This window comes from Balaenoptera acutorostrata, chromosome 8 (genome assembly GCF_949987535.1).
Source record: "Balaenoptera acutorostrata chromosome 8, mBalAcu1.1, whole genome shotgun sequence".
Classification (NCBI taxonomy): Eukaryota; Metazoa; Chordata; class Mammalia; order Artiodactyla; family Balaenopteridae; genus Balaenoptera; species Balaenoptera acutorostrata.
The window spans coordinates 81,221,965-81,249,510 of NC_080071.1; the positions used below are offsets into that span (position 1 = coordinate 81,221,965).

Consider the following 27,546-nt stretch of genomic DNA (forward strand, 5'->3'; position numbering starts at 1 on the left):
ATTGCAAGCAGATGCCTCTGGAGAATCCTTGACATTAGTGTTATTTGAAGCTATTTTTTGTAAACTGTTGCTCAATTACTCAGGCTCAATCACCATCACCTTCTCCAAATGACCTTCATGAACCCTATTTGGGCATGTTTTGATTTATCTCTCACTCCTTATTCCTCTCAGATCAACTTTATGTGCTTGCTGTAGCATCTCTCTTGAGACTTGTGGTTTATGATCTCTCCATCAAATTATTCTTCTCTTACCTCCCATGCCCAATCACATGCGTTCCCTACAGGAACATCAAGGGGCAAAGGGAAGGCAAAGGAGTTTAGAGCTTTTATGGGAATTTCTTTATTTTGCTGATGTCTCCCCATCTCCATTATTCAACTGGAACACTTTAATCACGCGTGTTCTGAACCCAAACATATTTATCTGCTTATCTGTCCTCTCTTCATAGTACTTCCTCTCATGTGTCCATAAGGAAATTGACACTTATCCTGTTCCATCTCAGGCAAATGAACTTCTGGTCAGGATGGGACTCTGTTCTCTAAGTAGACCATGGATCTTCTTGTTAAATCTTGGGACATAACCAAGGTGGAGCTGCAGAGGACATGCCAAGGGGGCTCTTAGATGCCAACTGTTAGCACTTCTTAAACATTTTCACCCTCTTAGAAAATTCAAGATCCCATATAAACTTTCTCATATTTTCAAACTTCTCCTATTGACACTATACACATGTGGCTCTCTCAGTAGCCATCAGACCTTGAATGTTTCCTGAGGATCAGGAGAATCAGATGCTGATTGCTTTGGAATGATGTGGGAAAACAGAGTGACCTGCTAGGATTGCTAATTGAAAATTTTCAATGAACATATGCTGTCTATGTACACCCCTCTACAAAATACCCACACATCTGTTTTTTGCATTTAATTTTCAGAACCACTTGTTTGGTAGCACTCATGACCCTCCCTTAGAGAGTTAAAGTGATTGGCCCAAGGACATACCTGTTTGAGCCTTCAGAACGTAACTAGGTATGGTTCTTTGTAACTCATTTACTACTTCACGTAGATATGATTTAACTGAATGTGTTCAGAGATGACTTCAGGCCTAGATAGAGATGATGGTTTATTTAGCGAGATGGTGGACAAGGATGTGGGCTGTGGAAGAACTTCAGTGGCAGACTCTCTGAAGACCTAAAGTTCCAACAACTAAAAATTCATTCCTTTAGATGTGGTACATACATACAATGGAATACTACTCAGCCATAAAAAAGAATGAAATAAGGCCATTTGCAGCAGCATGGATGAAACTAGAGATTATCCTACTAAGTGAAATAAGTCAGAAAGAGAAAGACAAATACTGTGTGACATCACTTATATGAGGAATCTAAAACATGGCACAAATGAACCTATCTACAAAACAGAAACAGACTCACAGACATAGAGAACAGACTTGTGGCTTGCAAGGGAGGGGATGGAGAGAGAGGGATGGACTGGGAGTTTGGGGTTGGTAGAGGCAAACTATTACATTTAGAATGGGTAAACAACAAGGTCCTAATGTATAGCACAGGGAACTATATTCAATCTCCTGTGATAAACCATAATGGAAAAGAATATAAAAAAAAGAATGTCTATATGTGTATAACTAACTGAGTCACTTTGCTGTACAGCAGAGATTAGCACAACATTGTAAATCAACCATACTTCAATAAAAAAAAATCATTCTTGGGCTTCCCTGGTGGCGCAGTGGTTGAGAGCCTGCCTGCCAATGCAGGGGACACGGGTTCGAGCCCTGGTCTGGGAAGATCCCACATGCCGCGGAGCAACTAGGCCCGTGAGCCACAATTACTGAGCCTGCGCGTCTGGAGCCTGTGCTCCGCAACAAGAGAGGCCGCGATAGTGAGAGGCCCGTGCACCACGATGAAGAGTGGCCCCCGCTCGCCGCAACTAGAGACAGCCCTCGCGTAGAAACGAAGACCCAACACAGCCATAAATAAATAAATAAATAAATAATCTTTTTAAAAAAAAATCATTCTTTTGAGTTAAAGATTGTCCTTTGAAGATACTAATTTTCCCAGGAAACGATAGCACTCTTTCCTATAATCAGTCATTGGATCAACAGTTTGAGGCAACCTGATGTTAGCCTTTCAGCAGGCTTCACGCAAGGATGGGAGATGCACAGGAACTGGGCAGCCACTCCTAACCCTAACTCCAGTGCCCAGCACATCACCAGTTGCCCGTACCGCAGGAGCAGAGGTGGTCTCACGTAATCCTTCTCAACCCAGTATCCCAGGCAACAGCTTCCTTTTTTTTTCTTTTTTTTGTTTTTTGGCTGGTGGCTTGTGGGATCTTAGTTCCCCAACCAGGGATCAAACCCACACCCTTGGCAGTGAAAGTGCAGAGTCCTAACCACTGGACCGCCAGGGAATTCCCAACAGCTTCATTTTGATTGGAGTTGGTATTTGAATTAGAATCCACTTGGAAGCAAGACAAACACAGATGGAGAAGGGGGTGGGGATTCTGCTTGAGGAAGACAGGACTGGGTGGAGGGCTCGAGCAGGGACTGCAATGAGGCGACATTAGGTCACTGAGTGGTGGGGAGGGCACGAGAATACAAAGGAGCTAGAAGCAGAGAGGAGTGGGGAAGCTTCCAAATGAAAAGATCCTGTTGTTAGTAATTCTGTCCGAGTTTGCTTCTACAGATGTACGTATCCAGTGCCAAGTACTTCAGGGGCAAACCCTGCTGAGGCTGAGAACTGAAAAGAAACCCAAAGCAGTCAACACTGATATTTAAAAAAAAAAAAAAATCCCCTTATAAAAGAGATTCAAGGACACTCATTCCTACAATGACTTCTGGCTCCAAATCCATCTTCCCACAGTCTACTCTTTCTCCCTCTTCTCTCCATTCCCTGCCCTAGCATTTTCTCTGGAACGTCTCCATTCCAACAGAACTTGGAGAAATGACTCCAGAACTCCGAAGTGCAGGCCAATAATTTGAACTGCCAACATCGCAAAGAAGATTAAGACACAATCTGCCTTCAAGCCAGCCATGGCATGGTTGGAAAGAAAATGCAGACACGTGAAATGGTAACTGACAACATAATTCAGGGGAGTAAAACAGGTGACGCAGGTGTATGTGCCAATGAAGGGCAGAGAATGAGAAATCCAGATGAGCTGGGGTCAAAAGCAAAGCTTCTGGAAAATCTATGGACTTCATCTATTCCCCCGAGAAATAGACTCTGATGTGGAGATTTACATGCAGGAAATGTACTGGGAATCCACGCCTCTTGGGAATCCTCTTCAAAGGATGTGTGGGCAGAAGGGCTGAACTGTGCTGTAGTTACAAGTTGCTCTCAGCCAGAGCTGGGGAGCCCTGATGGCCCTTCAGAGTCGTCTTGAACTGGGGCAATGAGGCCAGGCCTTTGTACCTCCCACCATCAACCAGTCATTGAATGTGAGCTTTGTCTGGGCTTACATTGGACAAGAGGAACTCAGTTGAGAGCCATCAGCCACCAGGAGAGTGAGCAGCTGGGGGGATGGGAGTCTCAGCCCTGAAGGGTGGCTCTGGGTGTCCTATCACAGTGGCCACCACGGGTGTGAATTCAGCTGAGTCCTGATGTATATGGGTTGGGTTTATACGGTTGGAGAAAAGCAGCCTTTCAGGTGGAGGCGCAAGGTTGGTTTTTGTTTGTAAGTGAGCAGAACAATGTGGTCCAGTGAGGGGTGTGCAGAGGCGAGCAGGCAGGACGTGAACCTGGGAGGAGGGGAATGGGCTTCCGGCAGAGAATCTTGAATGCTACTCGTGCCTGCACTTCATCATTTTCAGAACAAAGTGTCACATTACCGGCATATAATATGATACATATTTGCATATATATATGGTTTTTCACTGATACAAACATGGGGGGAGGATATGGGGGCCACTTGTAATGTGAGCAAATTTAAAATTTAATTTAGGGTCATTTTGTCACATTCACTTTCAAATTGGTTTCATTTCCTAACTGCTCATAAGAGTACTGAAATTTTACATATATGTATATATGTAAATATTTTTTCTTTCTTTCTGGAGTTTGACTAATACTATAAGATGAAAAGTCATCAGTCTGCAAATATGGTAAAGTCCTTCTGCAGAGCAATGTTCAGGTTATGAAATCTGATACTTCCCATACATACTCTCCATCTCTTCAGAAGGAAACAAGTTTATTGGTCCATTTGTATTGTTTTCTAAACGGATGTGAACACAGAATAGGGACATATTATGGGAGGTTTGGAGATTGGGCACTTGTTAATAAGGTAGTTGTTGCCAAAAATGAAGGGATACATTAATTTTTTTTTGCAGTCTGGGCATTGTGCACTTTGAAATGAGAATGGAGAGATAGCTACTGAGTGGGATGATGAATGGGTGGGTGGACAGAGCCAAGACTGAAATCCCAAGTACTAGATCTACTTATTCTGTGTTGGATACCTTCCAGGGTAAATCACAGGAAAATAATGTCCCTTGTCTTCTTAGTTTCAGTCTTTCCATTTGAAGAACTGGGAGATTTGCTACCATTTTTTTTTTTATAGAGCTTATTTTGATGAGTTACTAATTAAAGTAAAATGTTGTAGATTGTTTTGAGAAAAAGGTAATATAAAGATGCAAAAGAACATAAAAGAAGAATTCAGTCTTGGTAATTCGAAATCAGGTCACTGGTTTATAAGGCATTGTCCTCTGCAAAGTAAATATTTAGGGGTGGTTAATTAGCACAGGATGCGGTAGAACGCTTATACCCTTGTATGTCTAAGAATTATGTGGTGCTGGGTACCACTTCTTGGGGTTTCTATTTCAGAAGGCTTGATAGAGCTCAGAAATATGCATTTTAGCATGGGACATGCCTGCTGATGAAGCAGATGATCTGCTGTCCACACCTAGTAATCACTACACTTTGATAGACATAAAAAGTTAGAACTGCGGTCTGCACATGCCTATGGGATCTAGGCAGGAAGCATAAATAAAAGTGGCTGACCTGGCGTGAGTCAGTCAGGGCCTGCTGCAGACTGTGGCAAAGAGGAGAGCACCTGTAAAGCGATCAGTGGGGTCTCAGTTTTAACTGATTGTTGTCAGGTGGGCATGTGAATCCAGCATTACCAGAGAGCTTCATTTTTTCACAGATACTAGAAAGCTGGAATTTTATATAAGTCTCTGAATATTTAAGTGTTGGCGTGTACCTGAAAAAAATTAAAGACACTCCCTGTGAGAGATAAAATGCATCTGTTGGATTCAGTCTCTGGGCAGCCAATTTGATGCATCTGGTCTAAAGAAGGGAGGAATAGAAGGCGCTGGGATTTGCAGGGTGAGTTCAGTGTTGTTAACGCACAGCCGTCTTAGTTGATTCCCTCTAGAGCAGCTGACCTTAAACTTCTTGTACTATGAACCATTTCAGGGGCAAAACACAGTGAAGCCATCTAACATATGGCTGTTTGTGATGCAAAAAATAGAATATTTGGCATTTAACATGAGTAAAAAGATGTATTATTTTCGATTACTTCCTTAGAGGTTTTATTTTCAAATTTGGACAGGCGACCTAATGCTGACGGTGTCCTTAGGGCAGGGGGGATGGGTGGGTTGAGATGGGCATTCTTTCCTTCCTTCTTTCTTTCTTTCTTTCCTTCCTTCCTTCCTTTCTTTCTTTCTCTCTCTCTCTCTCTTTCTTAATACAACAAAATGTTTTTCTCACTCAGACTCCACGTCCAACAACGTTGGGGGAGTGGTGTGAGTGTGTGTCTGCTCCTTGTGGTCACTCAGAGACTCAGGCTGATGGAGTCTCCATCTCCTGTCCTTCAACGATGTCTGCATCAGGCGAAGGGCTGGGGCAGAACCACTTACTGGCTTTTAAATATCTGCCTGAAAGTGACACATGTCACTTGGGCTCACATTTCAATGGCTAAAGTATGGTCAAGTCTAACTTCAAAAGAGGCAGGAAAGTGCAATACCACCACAAATTTATAAAATGTACAGATGGAATGTTTGTGAAAAGTCCTAATAATTATCACAACCCTCAAGATTCTGATTCATTAAATCTTCTCCAAATCAGTCAATTTATCCCCTGGGATTGGAAATCCCTGGCCTGTCTAGTTGACCTTAGGAGGAACTGTCCAGATGAGGTTCAAGTCCTTTTCCTGACTTCTTGCTAAGGCGTCATAGGTGGTGAGTAGTATCGTCTGAAAGGATACATGCACCCCAATGTTCTGCAGCACTGTTTACAACAGCCAAGACATGGAAGCAACCTAAATGTCCATCAACAAAAGAATGGATGAAGAAGATGTGGTACATATATACAATGGAATATTACTCAGCCATTAAAAAGAATGAAATAATGCCATTCGCAGCAACATGGATGGACCTAGATATTGTCATACTGAGTGAAGTAAGTCAGAGAAAGAGAAATATCGTATGATAGTGCTTATAGTGGAATCTAAAAAAAGTGATACAAATGAACTTATTTATAAAGCAGAAATAGACTTAGAGAACGAACTATGGTTACCTGCGGGGAGAAGGTTGGGGAGGAGGGATAGTTAGGGAGTTTTGGGTTGACATGTACACACTGCTATATTTAAAATGGATAACCAACAAGGACCTACTGTTTACCACAGGGAACTCTGCTTAATATTCTATAATAACCTAATTGGGAAAAGAATTTGAAAAAGAATAAAACAAAAACAAAACCCTCAAAAAGGAAACAAACCAAAAAACGTTGTGAGTAGGATTGCATTCAGCAGAGGGCCAGTTCCATGAACCACTTTTAGTAGCAACTTGCCCACTCTTCAAGAGGAAACCAAATGCAAAGTAACTGTATTTTTTATTTCTATTAACAACAAAAGGCTTCCATAATTTCACATCTCATTGCTTTTAAGAGCACATATATTACAAATAAAGAAACTCCACAAACTTTAAAGATTAGTATTTATCAACATTTTTGTACACATACACAAATATTTTAATATAATGGTATCTGAAATGTTATTCATATAATTTTAGCACTGTCATAAGTATTAACTAAAAAGTTTTTTAAATTTGGTAAAAACCATATATTTTACAATCTTCTATTTACATCTGAAATATGCTCAAATGTTAAAAAACATTCACTTTGACCTTTAAAATATGTGTATGAGGACTGGGTATTGAACATAATGTAACCGACAGCAAACTTACAGTTGGCTTTTGAGCTACACATTCATTGGAATTTCATAGCAAATATTCAGCTTGGCTTGATCGACGCTGCTCAAAGAAAAAAAATATAAGAAATGTGCAAATCTGGAGGCTGGCAAAATTCTCAAGCTAGCGAGGTAAAAACAAAAAATATGAACACCATAAAAACTTCAAATAAATTAAATGTATCTTTCTCTTCCCCGAGGTTAGCTGCAAATTCAGAGAGTTCTCTTGGAGGCGTGTCTGACGTTGCAGACTCTCCCTCAAACTTCTGCACTGGGTGAGACAGAGACGGTGGGCAGAGAGAGAGCCGCCTTGCTAATTACTCGAGTGCAAGTTTGCTCCACTCCTCGCTTTGATGGGTCGTCCTGGTACGTAATCTTGGGATAGGACAAAACATATGTGACAAAACAAAATGATGACAGAGAAGTCTGTGTTAATATCTCCAAACACAAAATTAAACCCAGAACAGTGATTTTTTTAAAATTCCCTACAGGAAATCTGCAAATGTTGAAAAATGCACTTATCAAAGCAGATCTGAAGAATTTATTCCCCAGCCCATGTCTCAGCCATGTTGACCAGATTTAAAGTAGCTTTCTGATACTCTTCAACTATCAGATATATATTTTTAAATGTCTGAATGAACCTTATGAATGTGTTTGAGTAATTCTGGAATTTTATTTTATTTGCAAAGTTTGTAAACTGTATGGTCAAAATCTGCCCCCAAAGGGAAACAGCTGAAGCCTCATTTAAATGTTTGCGTTAATGGAACTATAATACAAGGAAAAAATATACCTTGACCTGATTTTACTTTTGAAAATCATGTTAATACGCCTAAATCATACTTTCCTGTTAGATCTGCTCAAATAATGATATGTGAACACAATAACAATCACAGAAACCCCAGGCACCTCTAAAATCTCTGTGCAGAAGAGACTTAATGAATATTTAAAATTCTTGGTTATGACAATTTTCCCACTAACTTCCTGCATTACCATGCTTTAGCTCTACTACTCTCCTGGGATGGAATGGTCGCTGTGTCCCCTCCAAGCACCTGGCATCCATGTATCCTATACTACCAAGAAGTTCTCCTTTTGATCAATGTCTCAAGTTCTGCTTAAATAAGTTGGCAAACAATGTATCAAAAGAAATTCTAAAAGCAACATGCCTTTGGATCTCGCCTGCTTGGCACTGTAACAGAGTAGATGTGTTCCTTTCCCTGTATTTTATATTTGATATCCATTACCAGCGTTGACTTCACTATGCTGTCATCTTTCTAAATGTTGAAACAGACTCCGAATCAGCATCTTACGCTTCATCCAATAGTTACATGTATTACTTTGGCCTCCATCAAAGGAGGCTTTTATGGATTTTGGCTGTTTATAAAATAGTGCGGCATTCTGACTGCCTGTCAAGGTAATTACTGCCTGTCTGTCACTTTAGTAGCTGAAGCTGCTGCATCTGCATGTCTCCATTTTACACACTAGCATCCACTTAATCCGGCTCCATCTCTCTCCTCATACCGAAGGTTCTTTCACTAAGTAGTGGCTTCAGTCTTAGCCTTTTAGCTAATACTTTTCTGGACACTCTTGGAGTGAACTGCATAATCAATTCTATTTCTGTTTTTCTATTTCTATGTTTGTCTATCCATTCTAACTCTGTTTCTAAGTTTTAAAAGTTTCACGGTAGAATTTCTCTCTTCTACTGTTATTATACATGTACCTGTTTCCAGAATATGTGGATGAGTATCTAGGTATGTAAAGGTATTCATACATTAAAGATTATGGTTCAGGGGGAGATTAACCAAGATGGCGGAGTAGAAGGACGTGCTCTCACTCCCTCTTGCGAGAGCACCAGAATCACAACTGGCTGCTGGACAATCATTGACAGGAAGACCCTGGACTTCACCAAGGAGGACACCCCACGTCCAAGGACAGAGGAGAAGCCACAGTGAGACGGTAGGAGGGGCGCAATCAGAGTAAAATCAAATCCCATAACTGCTGGGTGGGTGACTCACAGACTGGCGAACACTTATACCACAGAAGTCCACCCACTGGAGTGAAGGTTCTGAGCCCCACCTCAGGCTTCCCAACCTGGGGGTCCGGCAAAGGGAGGAGGAATTCCTAGAGAATCAGACTTTGAAGTCTAGTGGGAATTGATTGCAGGACTGTGACAGGACTGGGGGAAACAGAGACCCCACTCTTGGAGGGCACACACAAAGTAATGTGTGCATCGGGACCCAGGGGAAGGAGCAGTGACCCTGGGGGAGACTGAACCAGACGTACCTGCTGGTGTTGGGGGGTCTCCTGCAGAGGCGAGTGGTGGCTCTGTTTCACCGTGGGGATAAGGACACTGGCAGCAGAGGTCCTGGGAAGTTCTCCTTGGCGTGAGCCCTCCCAGAGTCTGCCATTAACCCCACCAAAGAGCACGGGTAGGCTCCAGTGTTGGGTTGCCTCAGGCAAAACAACCAACAGGGAGGGAACCCAGCCCCACCCATCAACAGTCAAGTGGATTAAGGTTTTACTGGGCTCTGATCGCCACAGCAACAGGGAGGGAACCCAGCCCCACCCATCAACAGTCAAGTGGATTAAGGTTTTACTGAGCTCTGACCGCCACAGCAACAGTCAGCTCTACCCACCACCAGAGCCTCCCATCAAGCCTCTTAGATAGCCTCAACCACCAGAGGGCAGACAACAGAAGCAAGAAAAACTACAATCCTGCAGCCTGTGGACCAAAAACCACAGTTACAGAAAGACAGAGAAGATGAAAAGGCAGAGGGCTATGTACCAGATGAAGGAACAAGAAAAAACCCCAGAAAAACAACTAAATGAAGTGGAGATAGGCAACCTTCCAGAAAAAGAATTCAGAATAATGATAGTGAAGATGATCCAGGACCTCGGAATAAGAATGGGGGCAAAGATTGAGAAGATGCAAGAAATGATTAACAAAGACCTAGAAGAATTAAAGAACAAACAAACAGAGATGACCAATACAATAACTGAAATGAAAACTACACTAGAAGGAATCAATAGCAGAATAACTGAGGCAGAAGAACGGATAAGTGACCTGGAAGACAGAATGGTGGAATTCACTGCTGCGGAACAGACTAAAGAAAAAAGAATAAAAAGAAATGAAGACAGCCTAAGAGACCTCTGGGACAACATTAAACGCAACAACATTCGCATTATAGGGGTCCCAGAAGGAGAAGAGAGAGAGAAAGGACCAGAGAAAATATTTGAAGAGATTATAATCGAAAACTTCCCTAACATGGGAAAGGAAATAGCCACCCAAGTCCAGGAAGCGCAGAGAGTCCCATACAGAATAAACCCAAGGAGAAACACGCCGAGACACATAGTAATCAAAGTGGCAAAAATTAAAGACAAAGAAAAATTATTGAAAGCAGCAAGGGAAAAACGACAAATAACATACAAGGGAACCCCCATAAGGTTAACAGCTGATTTCTCAGCAGAAACTCTGCAAGCCAGAAGGGAGTGGCATGAAATACTTAAAGTGATGAAAGGGAAGAACCTACAACCAAGATTACTCTACCCAGCAAGGATCTCATTTAGATTTGATGGAGAAATCAAAAGCTTTACAGACAAGCAAAAGCTAAGAGAATTCAGCACCACCAAACCAGCTCTACAACAAATGCTAAAGGAACTTCTCTAAGTGGGAAACACAAGAGAAGAAAAGGACCTACAAAAACAAACCCAAAACAATTAAGAAAATGGTCATAGGAACATACATATCGATAATTACCTTAAACGTGAATGGATTAAATGCCCCAACCAAAAGACATAGACTGGCTGAATGGATACAAAAACAAGACCCATATATATGCTGTCTACAAGAGACCCACTTCAGACCTAGGGACACATACAGACTGAAAGTGAGGGGATGGAAAAAGATATTCCATGCAAATGGAAATCAAAAGAAAGCTGGAGTAGCTATACTCATATCAGATAAAATAGACTTTAAAATAAAGAATGTTACAAGAGACAAGGAAGGACACTACATAATGATCCAGGGATCAATCCAAGAAGAAGATATAACAATTATAAATATATATGCACCCAACATAGGAGCACCTCAATACATAAGGCAACTGCTAACAGCTATAAAAGAGGAAATCGACAGTAACACAATAATAGTGGGGGACTTTAACACCTCACTTACACCAATGGACAGATCATCCAAAATGAAAATAAATAAGGAAACAGAAGCTTTAAATGACACAATAGACCAGATAGATTTAATTGATATATATAGGACATTCCATCCAAAAACGGCAGATTACACGTTCTTCTCAAGTGCACACGGAACATTCTCCAGGATAGATCACATCTTGGGTCACAAATCAAGCCTCAGTAAATTTAAGAAAATTGAAATCATATCAAGCATCTTTTCTGACCACAACGCTATGAGATTAGAAATGAATTACAGGGAAAAAAACGTAAAAAAGACAAACACATGGAGGCTAAACAATACGTTACTAAATAACCAAGAGATCACTGAAGAAATCAAACAGGAAATAAAAAAATACCTAGAGACAAATGACAATGAAAACACGACGACCCAAAACCTATGGGATGCAGCAAAAGCGGTTCTAAGAGGGAAGTTTATAGCTATACAAGCCTACCTAAAGAAACAAGAAAAATCTCAAGTAAACAATCTAACCTTACACCTAAAGAAACTAGAGAAAGAAGAACAAACAAAACCCAAAGTTAGCAGAAGGAAAGAAATCATAAAGATCAGAGCAGAAATAAATGAAATAGAAACAAAGAAAACAATAGCAAAGATCAATAAAACTAAAAGTTGGTTCTTTAAGAAGATAAACAAAATTGATAAGCCATTAGCCAGACTCATCAAGAAAAAGAGGGAGAGGACTCAAATCAATAAAATCAGAAATGAAAAAGGAGAAGTTACAACAGACACCGCAGAAATACAAAACATCCTAAGAGACTACTACAAGCAACTTTATGCCAATAAAATGGACAACCTGGAAGAAATGGACAAATTCTTAGAAAGGTATAACCTTCCAAGACTGAACCAGGAAGAAACAGAAAATATCAACAGACCAATCACAAGTAATGAAATTGAAACTGTGATTAAAAATCTTCCAACAAACAAAAGTCCAGGACCAGATGGCTTCACAGGTGAATTCTATCAAACATTTAGAGAAGAGCTAACACCCATCCTTCTCAAACTCTTCCAAAAAATTGCAGAGGAAGGAACTCTCCCAAACTCATTCTATGAGGCCACCATCACCCTGATACCAAAACCAGACAAAGACACTACAAAAAAAGAAAATTACAGACCAATATCACTGATGAATATAGATGCAAAAATCCTCAACAAAATACTAGCAAACAGAATCCAACAACACATTAAAAGGATCATACACCACGATCAAGTGGGATTTATCCCAGGGATGCAAGGATTCTTCAATATACGCAAATCAATCAATGTGATACACCATATTAACAAATTGAAGAATAAAAACCATATGATCATCTCAATAGATGCAGAAAAAGCTTTTGACAAAATTCAACACCCATTTCTGATAAAAACTCTCCAGAAAGTGGGCATAGAGGGAACCTACCTCAACATAATAAAGGCCATATATGACAAACCCACAGCAAACATCATTCTCAATGGTGAAAAACTGAAAGCATTTCCTCTAAGATCAGGAACGAGACAAGGATGTCCACTCTCACCACTATTATTCAACATAGTTCTGGAAGTCCTAGCCACGGCAATCAGAGAAGAAAAAGAAATAAAAGGAATACAAATTGGAAAAGAAGAAGTAAAACTGTCACTGTTTGCGGATGACATGATACTATACATAGAGAATCCTAAAACTGCCACCAGAAAACTGCTAGAGCTAATTAATGAATATGGTAAAGTTGCAGGTTACAAAATTAATGCACAGAAATCTCTTGCATTCCTATACACTAATGATGAAAAATCTGAAAGAGAAATTATGGAAACACTCCCATTTACCATTGCAACAAAAAGAATAAAATACCTAGGAATAAACCTACCTAGGGAGACAAAAGACCTGTATGCAGAAAACTATAAGACACTGATGAAAGAAATTAAAGATGATACCAACAGATGGAGAGATATACCATGTTCTTGGATTGGAAGAATCAACATTGTGAAAATGAGTATACTACCCAAAGCAATCTACAGATTCAATGCAATCCCTATCAAATTACCAAGGGCATTTTTTACGGAGCTAGAACAAATCATCTTAAAATTTGTATGGAGACACAAAAGACCCCGAATAGCCAAAGCAGTCTTGAGGCAAAAAAATGGAGCTGGAGGAACCAGACTCCCTGACTTCAGAGTATACTACAAAGCTACAGTAATCAAGACAATATGGTACTGGCACAAAAACAGAAACATAGATCAATGGAACAAGATAGAAAGCCCAGAGATTAACCCACGCACCTATGGTCAACTAATCTATGACAAAGGAGGCAAAGATATACAATGGAGAAAAGACAGTCTCTTCAATAAGTGGTGCTGGGAAAACTGGACAGCCACATGTAAAAGAATGAAATTAGAATACTCCCTAACACCATACACAAAAATAAACTCAAAATGGATTAGAGACCTAAATATAAGACTGGACACTATAAAACTCTTAGAGGAAAACATAGGAAGAACACTCTTTGACATAAATCACAGCAAGATCTTTTTCGATCCACCTCCTAGAGTAATGGAAATAAAAACAAAAATAAACAAGTGGGATCTAATGAAACTTCAAAGCTTTTGCACAGCAAAGGAAACCATAAACAAGACGAAAAGACAACCCTCAGAATGGGAGAAAATATTTGCAAATGAATCAACGGACAAAGGATTAATCTCCAAAATATATAAACAGCTCATTCAGCTCAATATCAAAGAAACAAACACCCCAATCCAAAAATGGGCAGAAGACCTAAATAGACATTTCTCCAAAGAAGACATACAGACGGCCACGAAGCACATGAAAAGATGCTCAACATCACTAATTATTAGAGAAATGCAAATCAAAACTACAATGAGGTATCACCTCACTCCTGTTAGAATGGGCATCATCAGAAAATCTACAAACAACAAATGCTGGAGAGGGTGTGGAGAAAAGGGAACCCTCTTGCACTGTTGGTGGGAATGTAAATTGATACAGCCACTATGGAGAACAATATGGAGGTTCCTTAAAAAACTAAAAATAGAATTACCATATGACCCAGCAATCCCACTACTGGGCATATACCCAGAGAAAACCGTAATTCAAAAAGACACGTGCACCCGAATGTTCATTGCAGCACTATTTACAATAGCCAGGTCATGGAAGCAACCTAAATGCCCATCAACAGACGAATGGATAAAGAAGTTGTGGTACATATATACGATGGAATATTATTCAGCCATAAAAAGGAACGAAATTGAGTCATTTGTTGAGAAGTGGATGGATCTAGAGACTGTCATACAGAGTGAAGTAAGTCAGAAAGAGAAAAACAAATATCGTATGTTAATGCATGTATGTGGAACGTAGAAAAATGGTACAGATGAGCCAGTTTGCAGGGCAGAAGTTGAGACACAGATGTAGAGAATGGACATATGGACACCAAGGGGGGAAAACTGCGATGAGGTGGGGATGGTGATGTGCTGAATTGGGCGATTGGGATTGACATGTATACACGGATGTGTATAAAACTGATGCCTAATAAGAACCTGCAGTATAAAAAAACAAACAAAACAACTAATACTAAACTTTCATTGGGTTATTTGTATGGAAATATGTTAATATAAATGTTTCAGACATTACATGAAATTTCTAAAAATCTTATATTTGTATTTGTATGGAAATATGTATGGAAATATGTTAATATAAATGTTTCAGACAGTACATGAAATTTCTAAAAATCTTATATTTGTATTTGTATGGAAATATGTATGGAAATATGTTAATATAAATGTTTCAGACATTACATGAAATTTCTAAAAATCTTATATTTGTATTTGTATGGAAATATGTATGGAAATATGTTAATATAAATGTTTCAGACATTACATGAAATTTCTAAAAATCTTATATTTGTATTTGTATGGAAATATGTATGGAAATATGTTAATATAAATGTTTCAGACATTACATGAAATTTCTAAAAATCTTATATTTGTATTTGTATGGAAATATGTTAATATAAATGTTTCAGACATTACAGGAAACGTCTAAAAATCTTATATGTTCTGGTATAATGTTATAAGTAATAATCCTAGTTATTACTTTAAAATGTATATCTCAGAAATAACTAATTTTCTTGTCAACTGCATTATTATGAACTTTCATCAAATCTTTAACCATGGTCATTTTTAAGTCTTTTGTCATTTACAGACAGTTCTGGGTGTACTCTGATGATTTTGCAAATATGTTCCTATAAAAGAGTTTCATCTTCAAGAAATTCATGGAAAAGACTCTGACAAGTACAGGTTTCTGGTAACTGACTGTACTGCTGAACTGAATGAATAAGCATTTTCAGAACTCTAATGAAAAACTGATGAACTCATAAAAGTGCTAACAAAAGATCAAGATGAAAAAAAAGAAATTAATTACATGGGACTGAGTGAACTGATGAGGATGAGTATAATTTTTGTGACTTTCTGTCTGAATTAAAAAAAAAAAAAATCCCACAAGGACTCAGAGGAAGAGAATATACAAATCAATTTTCACTGCAAAGTAAAGGAGCTGTTACAGTGGAGGATTACTGGACTGAATGTCAATGTTATGACATAGTATAAGTGTGTTTCATGTTTGGTAATTGCAATCATTGTTGCTTTTGTTGTGGTCATCCATGTACAATGCTTGGTGTCAGTCTATCTATCTCTTGTAAAAATAAAATACAGTGTGTGTGTGTGGAAAAAAAAAAAAAAAAAAAAAAAAAAAAAAGATTATGGTTCATTCATGCATTACAGGATTATGCCAAAATTTGACTACCCTTCCCTCTGCTAGAGTTCAAACCCAAACATTACGGTCAAATGCTTTATTAAAAAATTGAGAAAAGAAGCAACCACATTTTTTTTGTTATAAATCTGAACTGAGATAAATACCCAGTTTTTAAAAATACTTTGGACTTTAAGGACCCCTATCCTTTGCTAGCTATTTCTGACATTACAACCAACTCAAAACACTTATCAATGGTTGTCATGAAAATAGCTTACTTTGCTGTAGATGACTTAGAGTTTTGCTATGGCTAATTGAAATTTATGATTGATAATCATCAATTAAATAGTTAATTTAGCATATCCTCTACAGAGTTAGAAGTTAGTATTTTGTCCTCATTTTAATCTAAGGTGGAAATGTGCAATGGCCACATAATAGAGTAAATCGTTTTTAAGGAAAACTTTTTTTTTAGGATATTGTGACTGTTGTAGTCATTGTACCATACATAAAACCCACGTGACAAATCCCCATAGAAGCTCAGGACCAGGAGAAAGTTTGTCCTTCCTGCCAACACATCTATTTCTTTTACTAAATAACAGGACCTGGGTAATGCATAAGTTTCTTTTCTTTGCATCAGTTTCTAGAAAGCACAGAGTCAAATTTTGCTTCTCTTAGCAAAGATTTCTGGAAAAGAAATTATTTTTCTCTCCTCTTAATCACCTGGTCCTTGCCTTTGTACTGTTGTTTTAGCACTTTGAGGTATAATGAATCTTTGTTTTGGATCCAAATGAGCTCAAATGTATTTCAGAAGTTGACAGAATATACATTTTCCTTTTAAAAGCTAAGTGGTTAACTTTAGCTTTTTCATTTTAGTAGGCTTTTTAATTTCCATATTGACCTACCTTGAAATGGAAATAACGTTGTTCTAATTAAGTAAACATCTAGAGAACACTAGTCACTATGGAGGCGTCTGGGAAAAAATGAAGAGGTAGACCAGAAGGCCACAAAGGACAGAGTAGACATAAGGAAAGAAAAACATACCACTTTTGCTTACAGTACTGAGGGAGATACTAGACACAGAGGAACAGAAGCTGTATAAACATGGACCGCGACAGAGCTGCCAGGAAAAAAAGAGAAAAGCATTTTTGCTCAAAGTTTCAAGGTCAGATGCAATTTACAGTTGGAAACAAGCATTTCTTTGCCACCTATTCCACATTTCAGATCCACTGTTTGTTCTTTTTGTTTCACTCTCCGATTTATGATTTCCCCATGCTGTTAAGGCGTTGCTCCTGAGTATTTAATTCCCATTACCCCTGAAAAATTCCAAACCAATACTTCCACTAGGAATCCTATCCAAGGAGATTGTTTTCTTTGCAACATAAGTCAATTAACCATTTCTTTTTCTAACTGCTATGGAGAATTTAAAATGTGGGTAGAAGGAGATGGAAAAGAAGAAAAAGGAACATATGGGAAATGCAATTAGAATAGAAGTTGCATATGACACATTTCATGTTTTGTTATAGTGCTAGGCCATTTAAGGAAAGGAAAGGGAACTGATATTTAGTGAATGGCTACTGTGCATGAAACACTATTGGGAGGTTAACTCAAGTTCTCCCCCTCAATTGTTCTGGAAAGAGCACATCTAACTCCTTGAGGGGACCATGGGTGATGAGATGTCCAGGTAGAGTGTGAGGGTTGACGGATGCTGGGAAGTGGGCCAAAAAAAGCAGAACTTGGCTTTCGGTCATTTGATTCTCAGTATCCCCAAAAGTACTGTGATTATTGAATGTCCACATTTTGTGCACAGTCTTACAGAACATACTGAATACATGTCAGAAATCATGGATGACTTGCTTTTGGGGTGGGGGGTGACTTTTATCCCACTTCTGCATATTTTCCAGAGGCAGCCTTGACCATTAAAAGCCCAGGACCCTAGTCCTGGTGTTCTTCCTGAGTATGATGCAGAGACCCCCTAGTGGCAGAACTGTGGAACTCCACATCCCAGCCTGGGGATTGTGAGGTCCTGAATCAGGGGTGCTGGGAGTGGCAGCAAACCCTAGCTGGAATGCCACCAATGTTCTTGGTGTCTAACAGGCATCATCTGTTCTAGAAAACCAACACACATCGTTTGGATAAACATCTCTGAAAACTGTAGACAGCAACTGGGTTCTCATCTTCTTTTCCTACAGATTTTTCTCCAACCTGATCCCTCTCCTTTGAGACGGGGGATGTTGTGCATGGGGGAGAGAACAGCTCAGGAACATGGTGTTCATGAAAGCACAGGGATTTCAGCAGCAGGAAAACAAAGAGACTCTTTCGGGTCCTTCTGGCATCGGGGATAAAATGGGCACTTTCTATGAATGGACCGCTCGGGCTGCCCCAGGGAAAGCCTCACCTGCTCATTCATGATTGCTGAGAGTTCGCTGAGCATGTCCTTATAATGGGATCTCAGTTCCTCCTGGTACTCCAGCTGGTCCTCCTTGATGAGGCGCTCATTCACATCCAGGGCCTGCCCACACGCATCTGCAAATTGCCTTTAGTGACAGCAATAAGCAAATTAACAGCCAGAGAAAGCGGTAACTCAAAGTCAGGCTGCTGATACACTCAGCCACTGAGAAGAGGGTCGGTCAGGTGGCTTCCTGGGGCATTCATTCATGACTCCCTGTCTGAAGGGATCCAAGGGAGAACAGCCCAACAAAGAAAATCTTACCTGAAGATTGCCTTCAAAAGCTTTACTTGGTTGTCAGGGTATTTCTTTGCATTGGTTTCTTCAAGAAAAGCCCGTGCATAGGCCATTGGCCCGGCATTAACCTATTGGGGAGGAGAGAATTGGCTGAGGATGGTCCCACCTCCTCCATGGGGCCTTCTCCAAGGCTGGAAGGAGTAGCACCCATCATGTGGCCCCTCAATTCTCTCACATTGCCTTGTAGTCTACTAATTTGTTATCTGTCTTATCTGCTGTCTCTCAAATGGTCGATGAGCTACTAAAAGGAGGCATCTGAGTTCCACACTTCATTGCTATCCTTCCCCAACTTCAGTCATGTGTGCACCGTGTCACATTTTGCCACACCCTCATTCTGCTAGCACTGTTATTTTATTAATAACCTTGAAAACTAGACTCACCTTGATTGACTTAAGGAGATTTAACATCTGTGAAATCAAATGTTTGCTGTGCTAGTTTCTTCCCCACAAACATTCAAGCAAACACATAGCTATTAATAAGAGACAGTCCACAGTGGTCGTGATCTAGGCATCGCCCTGGGAATCACTGCCTTACTGCATCTCCCTCGAAAGTCTGGCTGAGACTGTGGTCCAAAAGGAACTTTTTAGATTTGCTGAATGAAGGCACAGTGCCAAGTATCCACGCTCACAGGCATGCATAGGCTGTCATTAGTGAAGGAGTCTATATTCTTCAGGGCTTACAGTCTTTGCATGTGACTGTGGGGCTTGGAAGGAATAAGGTAAAAGAAGAAGGAAAGCCAGTGCTGTATCTGAGGCATCTTCAGATGGCTTTGCCTAGCAGCTATTGCCAGTGTGGTAGAGTGAGTACAGAAAGCTTTCCTTTGTTTCTCCAGATGCAACTCCACCCTCCTCTGCTCAGCTATGGGCTGAGGGAAGCTGTCCCGTTTGGAGTATAACAATGGTGCTTTTATCTTCTGGCTTTTAAAAATGTAGTATTATTATTATTTTGAGTCAGCCATGGGGATACAGACAAGAGGTGGGCGGGGAAGAGGAGAAACAGGTCAGTATCAGGATCAACAGTACTGAGCTTTCCTTTCGCCTCAGGCTCCCACGTAGCTCTGTGTGGCACTGTTACTGGCTTGCCTTTGTTTAAAATTTTAATACTTTGTTCAATATGGATTTTTGAAGTTATTTTTGATTTTTAAAAATATTGCATTAAAATATAATTTTATCTTGACTAATGAGTGTTTGGATGCTCCCTTAATTTTGTGCCCAAGGAAAATGCCTCACTCGCCTCACCCTAGTCTCAGTCTTGTCAGGGCTTATTTAGGTCCAGGGCTTCTTCCTTGCAATCCCCCAGCACAGACCATGTCTATCTGTCTGTCTGTCTGTCTATCATCAGCTGGCTCTCCCCGCTGTCTCTCTGCTTCCACTAACTCTTCTCTCCCCTGAGTCTTCAGGTCTGGGGAGGGTGACAGCCCCTCACTCTTACACCCTGGTGCCTGCCCTCCTTGGTTTTCCTAAATACTGCTTGTACTTTTTTCAAAGAGTCATTTGTTACGTTTTCTTCAGTCACCCACTGTGAGCAGGCCATCTGCTTTCCTCTCAAGACCCTGACAGTCAGATAAATACTGATGCACATTTTACTAACTAATAAACATTTAAAAAGTTTTGTTTTTGAACAGTTTTATAAGGCTTTTCATGACAGAGACTTACAAGAGAGCCATGCTTACTCATTCACTAATTCTTTGTTAGAATTTAGAATATAGAACACAGTTTATGCAGAGCAGATGGGAAAGGATGGTTGAGGAAGAAGAAATTTTCTTTCAGCTAAACCTAAGAAAGGCTTATCTCTAGTTGTTTGGAACCATCAACGTGCATTCACAAGGAAACAAAATTTTAAAGACTCAGATAAAGGTGTTGAATGGTATCACAAACAGAAAAATGTCTCATACCCTTTGTCAAAAAATTTCAAGGGGCGTTTTGTACCAGGTTCCACTGGCCATGAGTATCTCAGCTCCGGGCGATGCTTACCTTCACGCTGACACTTCCTTGGAGTTTGAGCTGCAGTCTGATCATGTCCACTTCTTCCATCGTGCAAAGCTGATTAAGCTCGGAAACTTTCTTGGACATCTCATCAATCGCCACTTCAATGGGATTCAGTTCTGTGCTCGATTGGCTGATGACCTGTATCCTCTTCTTCACGTAGGGGAACAAGTGACTCGCTGCACAAAAGCAATACAAGAGCATTTCAAGGTCGAGGGTTAGTGAAGAGTCAAGGGTTCTCTTGAAAGGACGATCCTGTGTCTTTTCTTTGCACACAGACTATTCCATCCTGCATGTTTTCTGTGTATGTGAGTTATTTTTTCTCCTACGTTCCACGCTCTCATATACCTCTTAGGAGCGCAGCTACTTTCCCCTGGCACGTTCTTCCATGCTTCACTAGCCAACATGTGCTCATTGCCAAGGCTGGACTAGACCTATAGAGTCTCTAAACACTGAAAAGATGATAGCTTCCACCACAACTTGTAATTCAAATAAAAACTACCCTAAATCACAATCAAGAATGCTTCAATAGATACTGAATAGCATATATTATACTAGCTTTGTTCTAGTTTTTTTTTTTTTTTAATTATGAAAGTTCTGGAAAAGTTTACTGAAGGTGAATGTTTTCCCATAGTTTGGATATGGCTGCTACCCAGGTATCTACTGCAGAATCTAGGACTGCTCACCTTTGAAGATGGCTTGGGTCTCCTTCGTTTAGATGCCCATGCTCACTTTTCCCCTCAGCCTGCCCTAAGTCCCCCTCTGCTGGGTTCCCATTTCATGTCTCATGCTGGGCTCACCTGAAATTCTTGCTTTACTTGGCTCTTTCTCCTACCAGATGGTGAGCGCCTTGAAGGCAAGAATTGCGTTTTATTTATTTGAATTGTCAGAACAATGCCCGCCACCTACAGGCACTTATCGAATGTTTGTGGAATGAAAGGAAGACCAACTCATAGGACAGATCTAGATAGTACTGGAAGGGATGCTGGAGGAAAACCCTCTGCATTCATTTCACAGATGAACAACCTGAATTCCACAGTGGTTTAGAATCTTGCCCCAAAGCACACAATTCCGAGAGTGGCTATCTCTGCAGTAACTGGGGGGTAGTTTCAGGGAGAGAGGAGAGGAAAGCTCAGAGCGCCTTTCCCAAGACACCAGGACCTTGACCACTGTACGGTCTAAAGGGAAGAGGTGGGTAAAGTGACCCTGTGATAGTTTCTGTTTTGGTTGACTTGTCAAGGGTCTCTGTCTTGAAAGAAAATAAAGAAATGTTCCTGGCAAACATTTCCAAATCAGCACATTTTGGGTACTTGTCTGCAAGATCGAAGGGTCTTGATTTCCGCGAATCCGGCCTAAGCGAGGGCCCTGCGAGGGAGCACGTGCTCGGGGACCAGCACCTACTTGTCAGGACCGTCCTCCGCTTGCACTGCTCCTCCACGCCACCGTGCTTCTTGCCTGACGGCGTGAAGGGCGTCTCAAAGACAAATCGGTTGATGTTGTGGTGCGTTTCGAAGTCTGTCTTCCGGTCCTCTATTTCCTTTTCCTCAAAGAACGGCGTGACATAGGTCACCTGGATGTAGGCGTACTTGGGGTCCAAATCCTTGGGGTTTACCTGTTTCAACACATTATGGGCAGAGAAAGAGCGGTGAGCCGTGAAGTGTTCCTGAAAGAAAGGTGGGGAACCCTGTATCCCCCCAGCTTGGCATCCTGAGCTGCCCCTCTCAGAGGAGAAAGGCCCATCACATCATGTGAGAGCTGGGTGAATGGAAAGCCCAGACAGAGTAGCTGGCTGGACTGCGGTCAAGCAGCCAGACGGTGGCAGAGGCAGGAGGGAGCCAGCGCGCCGAGTAGCTGGGGCTCTTTGAAACATAAGTACTTGGCTATGACGTACTATTTAACCTTTTATTTTCTTTCTCTTCTGTACTGAATAGCTTCACCTTTGTCTTGAATCAAGCTTGTTGAGAGTGGAAATATATCTCTCTGTTCCTCTATGATTCAGTCGTGTACCTAGACTGGGACCATCGGCTGTGGGCTTGTAATGTGAAAGGAGGTTCCTGGTCTGTTTAGCAGATTACCTGATTACCTATCGCACGACTGCAAATATTTTTATTTTTGATTTCTCGAATTCCTTCTCTAATCTGCAATAAGTCATTTTATATAATTTTTAAAACTAACTCTGCTTTGGTGAATAGGCTTGACAAATAGCAAGGAAGGAAGGAAGACAGGCTTGGGGTCCCCCCCAGAAGCCAGGCAATGGCTCTTGCTTTCCTTCAAGGTGGAAGAGATAAGCCTCAGCCTCTTTCCTAATGATTCCTTGAAGAATTTTCAGACTTCTTCCAACTTTCTCCATCCGTTCACCCAACCACTGTTTATCCAGTTCCAGAGATTGGAGGAGGCTCATGAATTTATTTGTAATGCTGCAAATAATGGCACTGTAAGATGGGTATAACCATTTTACGGATTAAAAAATGGAGACTCAGAGTGACCACTCAACTTCTCCAAGATGGATCGCCAGCTGATAAGTGGTAGCATGGTGGAATGAAGACTCCAGTTGTTCTGACACCAAAATTGGCACTTCTCTCACTGCTAGGAATTGTTTCTACTTTTCATGTAGGAGGGCCACCATGACCGCGGTTCTAGCTCTGTCCCCCTTTATGGGGAAGGGGTTTGTACCTTTCAAGCTAAGAATGATGAACACATTTTAACAATTTCTGCCAGATCCAACAAATCTAATCTCATGCCCAGACCCCTCCAAATACTAGCTTCGCAAAAGAGGAAAAGGAAAAAAAGACCTTTTTTGGGCCTAATAGAGGTCAATACAGTTGGGTGCAAACCAGCTTTTATAGCTCCACCTCTGCCACACTCTACTATGCTATAATCTGTGTTTCAAAGGCCTGCCGTTCTCTAACTACACCTCCCCCTTGAATTCCTCCTGTCACTGCATGTGCTGACTTTCTAGAATGCTTCCAGCAAACACCTTCTCACCCTACAATCCCCAGCTCAAGCATCACGCCCTCTGTGAAGCGTCGCCCAACCCAGAAGGAGCTGTTCAGGGAGCCCCCAGCCCCAAGCTTTCCCTGTATGACTTGGAGGAAAGCTCCTCCAGGAAGACCTTCATGACTGAATAAATACTTTTTTTGCTCTTTCTTCCCAGTCCACCACTGGGCTCAATCACTTTAACACTTTGGTTGCTACTCAAATGTGAACAACCTACGGGAGCCATGGAGGGTTTAGTAAGTTGTTTCTAAGATTACCTAAAAGTTACTCAAATAAACATGTACAAGGTTTTTGACACCCCCCCCTCCCCAATCACCAATCCATCAACCAATAAACAACCGAAACGCCCAAAATAGTTTAGGTAGTTTGCTTTGCATAGTCAGGCAGAAATTTAAAACATTAATGAATGTAGTTAAGAGAGAAAAAAAAATGAAGTTAGTTCTTTGCACTTGCATGAATATTGATGTTCCCCTACCTTATTGGAGTCCTGGATTATCTTCACATTGTCTGCTCCGAATTTATCTGCGTAGAGCTTGAGCAGTCTTTGGGAAATCTCGGAGAGACCTGTCAGCTTAGGCTCTTTATATATATACTCTTTACCTTCTTCTTCTTCAAAAAAACCCTATGGAAGACATATAGTGAACCGCCAAGTTTATTAGAGAACTCCAACTGCAAATAAGGAGCAAAACAAAAAACATTTACTTAAATATTGTAGCCAGTAGTTTGGTTGTCATCCAAGCCATAGATTAGCACCCTATAAAATTCAAATTCAGAGAAAAATCAAGTGAAGGAAACAAAATATCATGTTAGAATCAGTCATTAATGTAAATACTGCCTAGTCAGGCCAAAGAGCCTCATGAAGCAACTTACACATTTTTCTCTATTAGAAGAAATCATTGGTAATACCTGCTTGCATATATTTTAGGGGAAGAATGCCCTCATGTGGTAGCCTGGTGTAGAACACAAAGTCTGGAGTACTTTTTGGTATTTTTCAATGGTATTTTTCAAAGAGCAGTATCATTTTTAAGAAAGTCTTGGAAACCAGGATAGGAAATATTAATGCTATAGGGCAGGTAAAGGTATCTAAATGGGTTGATATGCATCCCACATCATCTTAGATGAAAAGCCATAACAGAAATTACATGTGCTATGCTCGCAAGTACTGTTATTATTAGTATTTCATCAGGGGTCTGATGCAACTTGGCTATGTGCAATTTCGTCCTTCAATTTACTTTACTAATAGATCCCTTACGTTCTTGCAAAGCTAGACCTTATAAGAGTGAAAGTAGTAAAGTAACCATGTTATCATTTTTATGTCATAGGAGCAAGTAGGTTTTAACCTCTGTTAATTTATTTATCTGGTTTGAAACAGGGGGAAGGGAAGATTCCATTGAGGATAATTGAGGCAATCTTTATAATTCCTTCTCACTGAAGAGACACAGATGCATTTTTCCTTTGGAATATATGCGACCTCAGAATATTGGAGTAAGTCTGCAGTTTAAGAACCCAAGTGTCTCTGGTATCTTCTGACTGCAGAGTTTACTGTAAGGAAATGACTTCTGAGGGCTGAGTGAAGATACTGGAGGTCATAACAAAATCTTACCTATATATTTTTAAAAATCATTTTTGGCTATTTAAAAACTACTCGTTACGTGTAAAAAAACATGGGTAAAATGTTCCAATGCTGTTTTTTTTTTTCATGGCTAACGTGAGGCAATCTAAGAATAATGATTAGAGCTCACATCTGTATGGTTCTTTATACTTGCAAAGCACTTTCATCCATGTAAGTCTGCCCATCATGAACAGTATACTTTGTATCATAATTGGGCTATAACTGAAGACAAGGAATAAGGCACATTCACCAGCACAGTGCTTGTTCAGCAGGTAATTGCTTGTTTCCTTGTGTTTCCCTAATTGACTTTGGGCTTTTTAAAGGCAGGAAAGTATCTTGTTCAGCACTGCATGTCCAGTGTTTAACATAGTGTCTGGTCTCTAGAGAGACATCACTGTACATTAGTTGAATGAATAAACAGATGAATAAGATAGCTCTCAGAGGGCTACATCTTAAAAGGATATATTTGTACCAAGTATAACTGGAAAAGATTCCATTGCTTTTAATACAAATGTTTTTATTGAACACATTTCTTTGAGAATGTTCAAGACCAACACAGCTGATTATGAGTACCTTGACTCCAAACTGCTAAAACAAGTGATGTATGATGCTAAAAGCATGAAAAGTCTTTCCTTATCATTCTTCTAGACTTCGTAGGGGTAGTGAAGTCTGGCCCTATCCACACATGACTTCCAGCCTGCTAGGTTTTTTCTGTTGCTGTCTTTATGGAGTTTTGTCTGATTCAAGGTCAGAGGTTAGTGGCTCAAATTGACAGATTGACACAAAAGAGAACTAAGACTTCTGAGGCCATCAACCAGAATCCCCACAGGGCAATAGCTGAAGCAACATTTATAACTTCCATTTCAGCGAGAAAAATGTCTCCAATTTCCAGGAAAAGATTTTCTCATCATGGTGTGAAAACTAGCACAAAGATACTTTCACTGTGAATTTTTTCCCCTAACAAATTTCTGAATCCAGAGTTAGCAGAAGAGGAGTGGTGAGAGCAGTATTTTATTGTCATTACTATGACTCTTGTGGCCTTGGTCATGACCTGTGACTTCTTTCATCCTTACTCCTTGGTCTGGAGGATGGGAAATAGTACAGACTTAGACTTAGGAGACCCTAAGGACAGTGTCCGGGACACAAAAGGCCATTGGTGAGTGTTAGCTATAATGAGGAGAATGGTAGTGGTGACAATAATAAAGGAAAAAACTGTCAGTAAAGCAATCTGAGTTCTGGCTAATATGCAGGGAAACAGCTTAACTAAGTTTTGAGTGCTTAAAAATACATACCTCTGGGTCCTCTTACTTGGGAACTACACTTTTCCTTATTGTAAAAGGACTATTGATGATTATTTTGATATTTTGGTAAGTGATTGATCAGAAAGAATCATGATTAGAATTAATCAATTTATTTACAGAACATGGAGCTATAAACCTATTGAGACTATTTTATAAAATGAATAGAAAGGAGCTGGTGTAGCAGAATATAGTACTTAATCCCTTACAGGGATTGTGTAAGAGCTTTTGGAGCCAGAGAAATGAAGGCTCTGAAAATGGCTGGGATGTGAGCTTATCTTTAACCCAGGGAAATCAAAGCAAAGCCCAGTGAGGCACAGGACACTATCTTAAGGAAGTTTAATGCTCTGTCCGTGAAATAATTGATTTATAAATAGGGACACAAGGTGATGAAAACCTAGGGGCAGTTTCTCTTTTGCTTTTGCCCCAAAGTGATGAGAAGACTGCATTTCAAGGCAACAGGAAATGTGACTTCTGCATTTTCCATAGTTCGATTTTTTAAAATGTCATTTTACAAGGCAACAAACGCCCTGATCTGCTATGGTTACGAAACAGCACGTATCCTAGTTAAACAAGGACTTTGAGTCAGTAGAGTTAACATGCATGGATTATGAAACTTTTAGGCAACAGATTATGATAAAAATGCACTTCAATAAACCGACAATGAAAATTATTGACTCCTTCTTAGATGTTTTTGCAGGTACTTCAGAATCCTGAAATAGCTCTGGATCATTATTGGGATGTCAAATATAAGTGCCCCTGCTATTATATTCCACCGATTCAACGTTCACAAAGGAATGCA

General features: G+C 40.2%; 1 protein-coding gene across 10 annotated transcripts in view; it reads right to left on the minus strand.

Moving 5' to 3' along the window:
• Nucleotides 1-6,823: 6,823 nt before the first annotated feature.
• Nucleotides 6,824-27,546, minus strand: part of DOCK10 (dedicator of cytokinesis 10) — a 289,663-nt gene continuing 268,940 nt past the window's right edge. For 6 of the 10 annotated variants that reach the window (XM_057551336.1, XM_057551335.1, XM_057551334.1 and 3 more), the window contains 7 exons: nucleotides 24,310-24,456; nucleotides 22,239-22,449; nucleotides 20,826-21,016; nucleotides 18,820-18,920; nucleotides 18,505-18,643; nucleotides 17,151-17,226; nucleotides 6,825-7,554 (listed from right to left, as the gene is read on the minus strand). In XM_057551336.1, the coding sequence (XP_057407319.1) occupies nucleotides 7,493-7,554; nucleotides 17,151-17,226; nucleotides 18,505-18,643; nucleotides 18,820-18,920; nucleotides 20,826-21,016; nucleotides 22,239-22,449; nucleotides 24,310-24,456 (927 nt within the window). In that variant the 3' untranslated portion in view covers nucleotides 6,825-7,492. Of the gene's footprint in view, nucleotides 7,555-17,150; nucleotides 17,227-18,504; nucleotides 18,644-18,819; nucleotides 18,921-20,825; nucleotides 21,017-22,238; nucleotides 22,450-24,309; nucleotides 24,457-27,546 lie in introns of all 10 variants that reach the window. The other 4 variants (XM_057551337.1, XM_007166734.2, XM_007166735.3 and 1 more) reach the window with 2 other exon arrangements.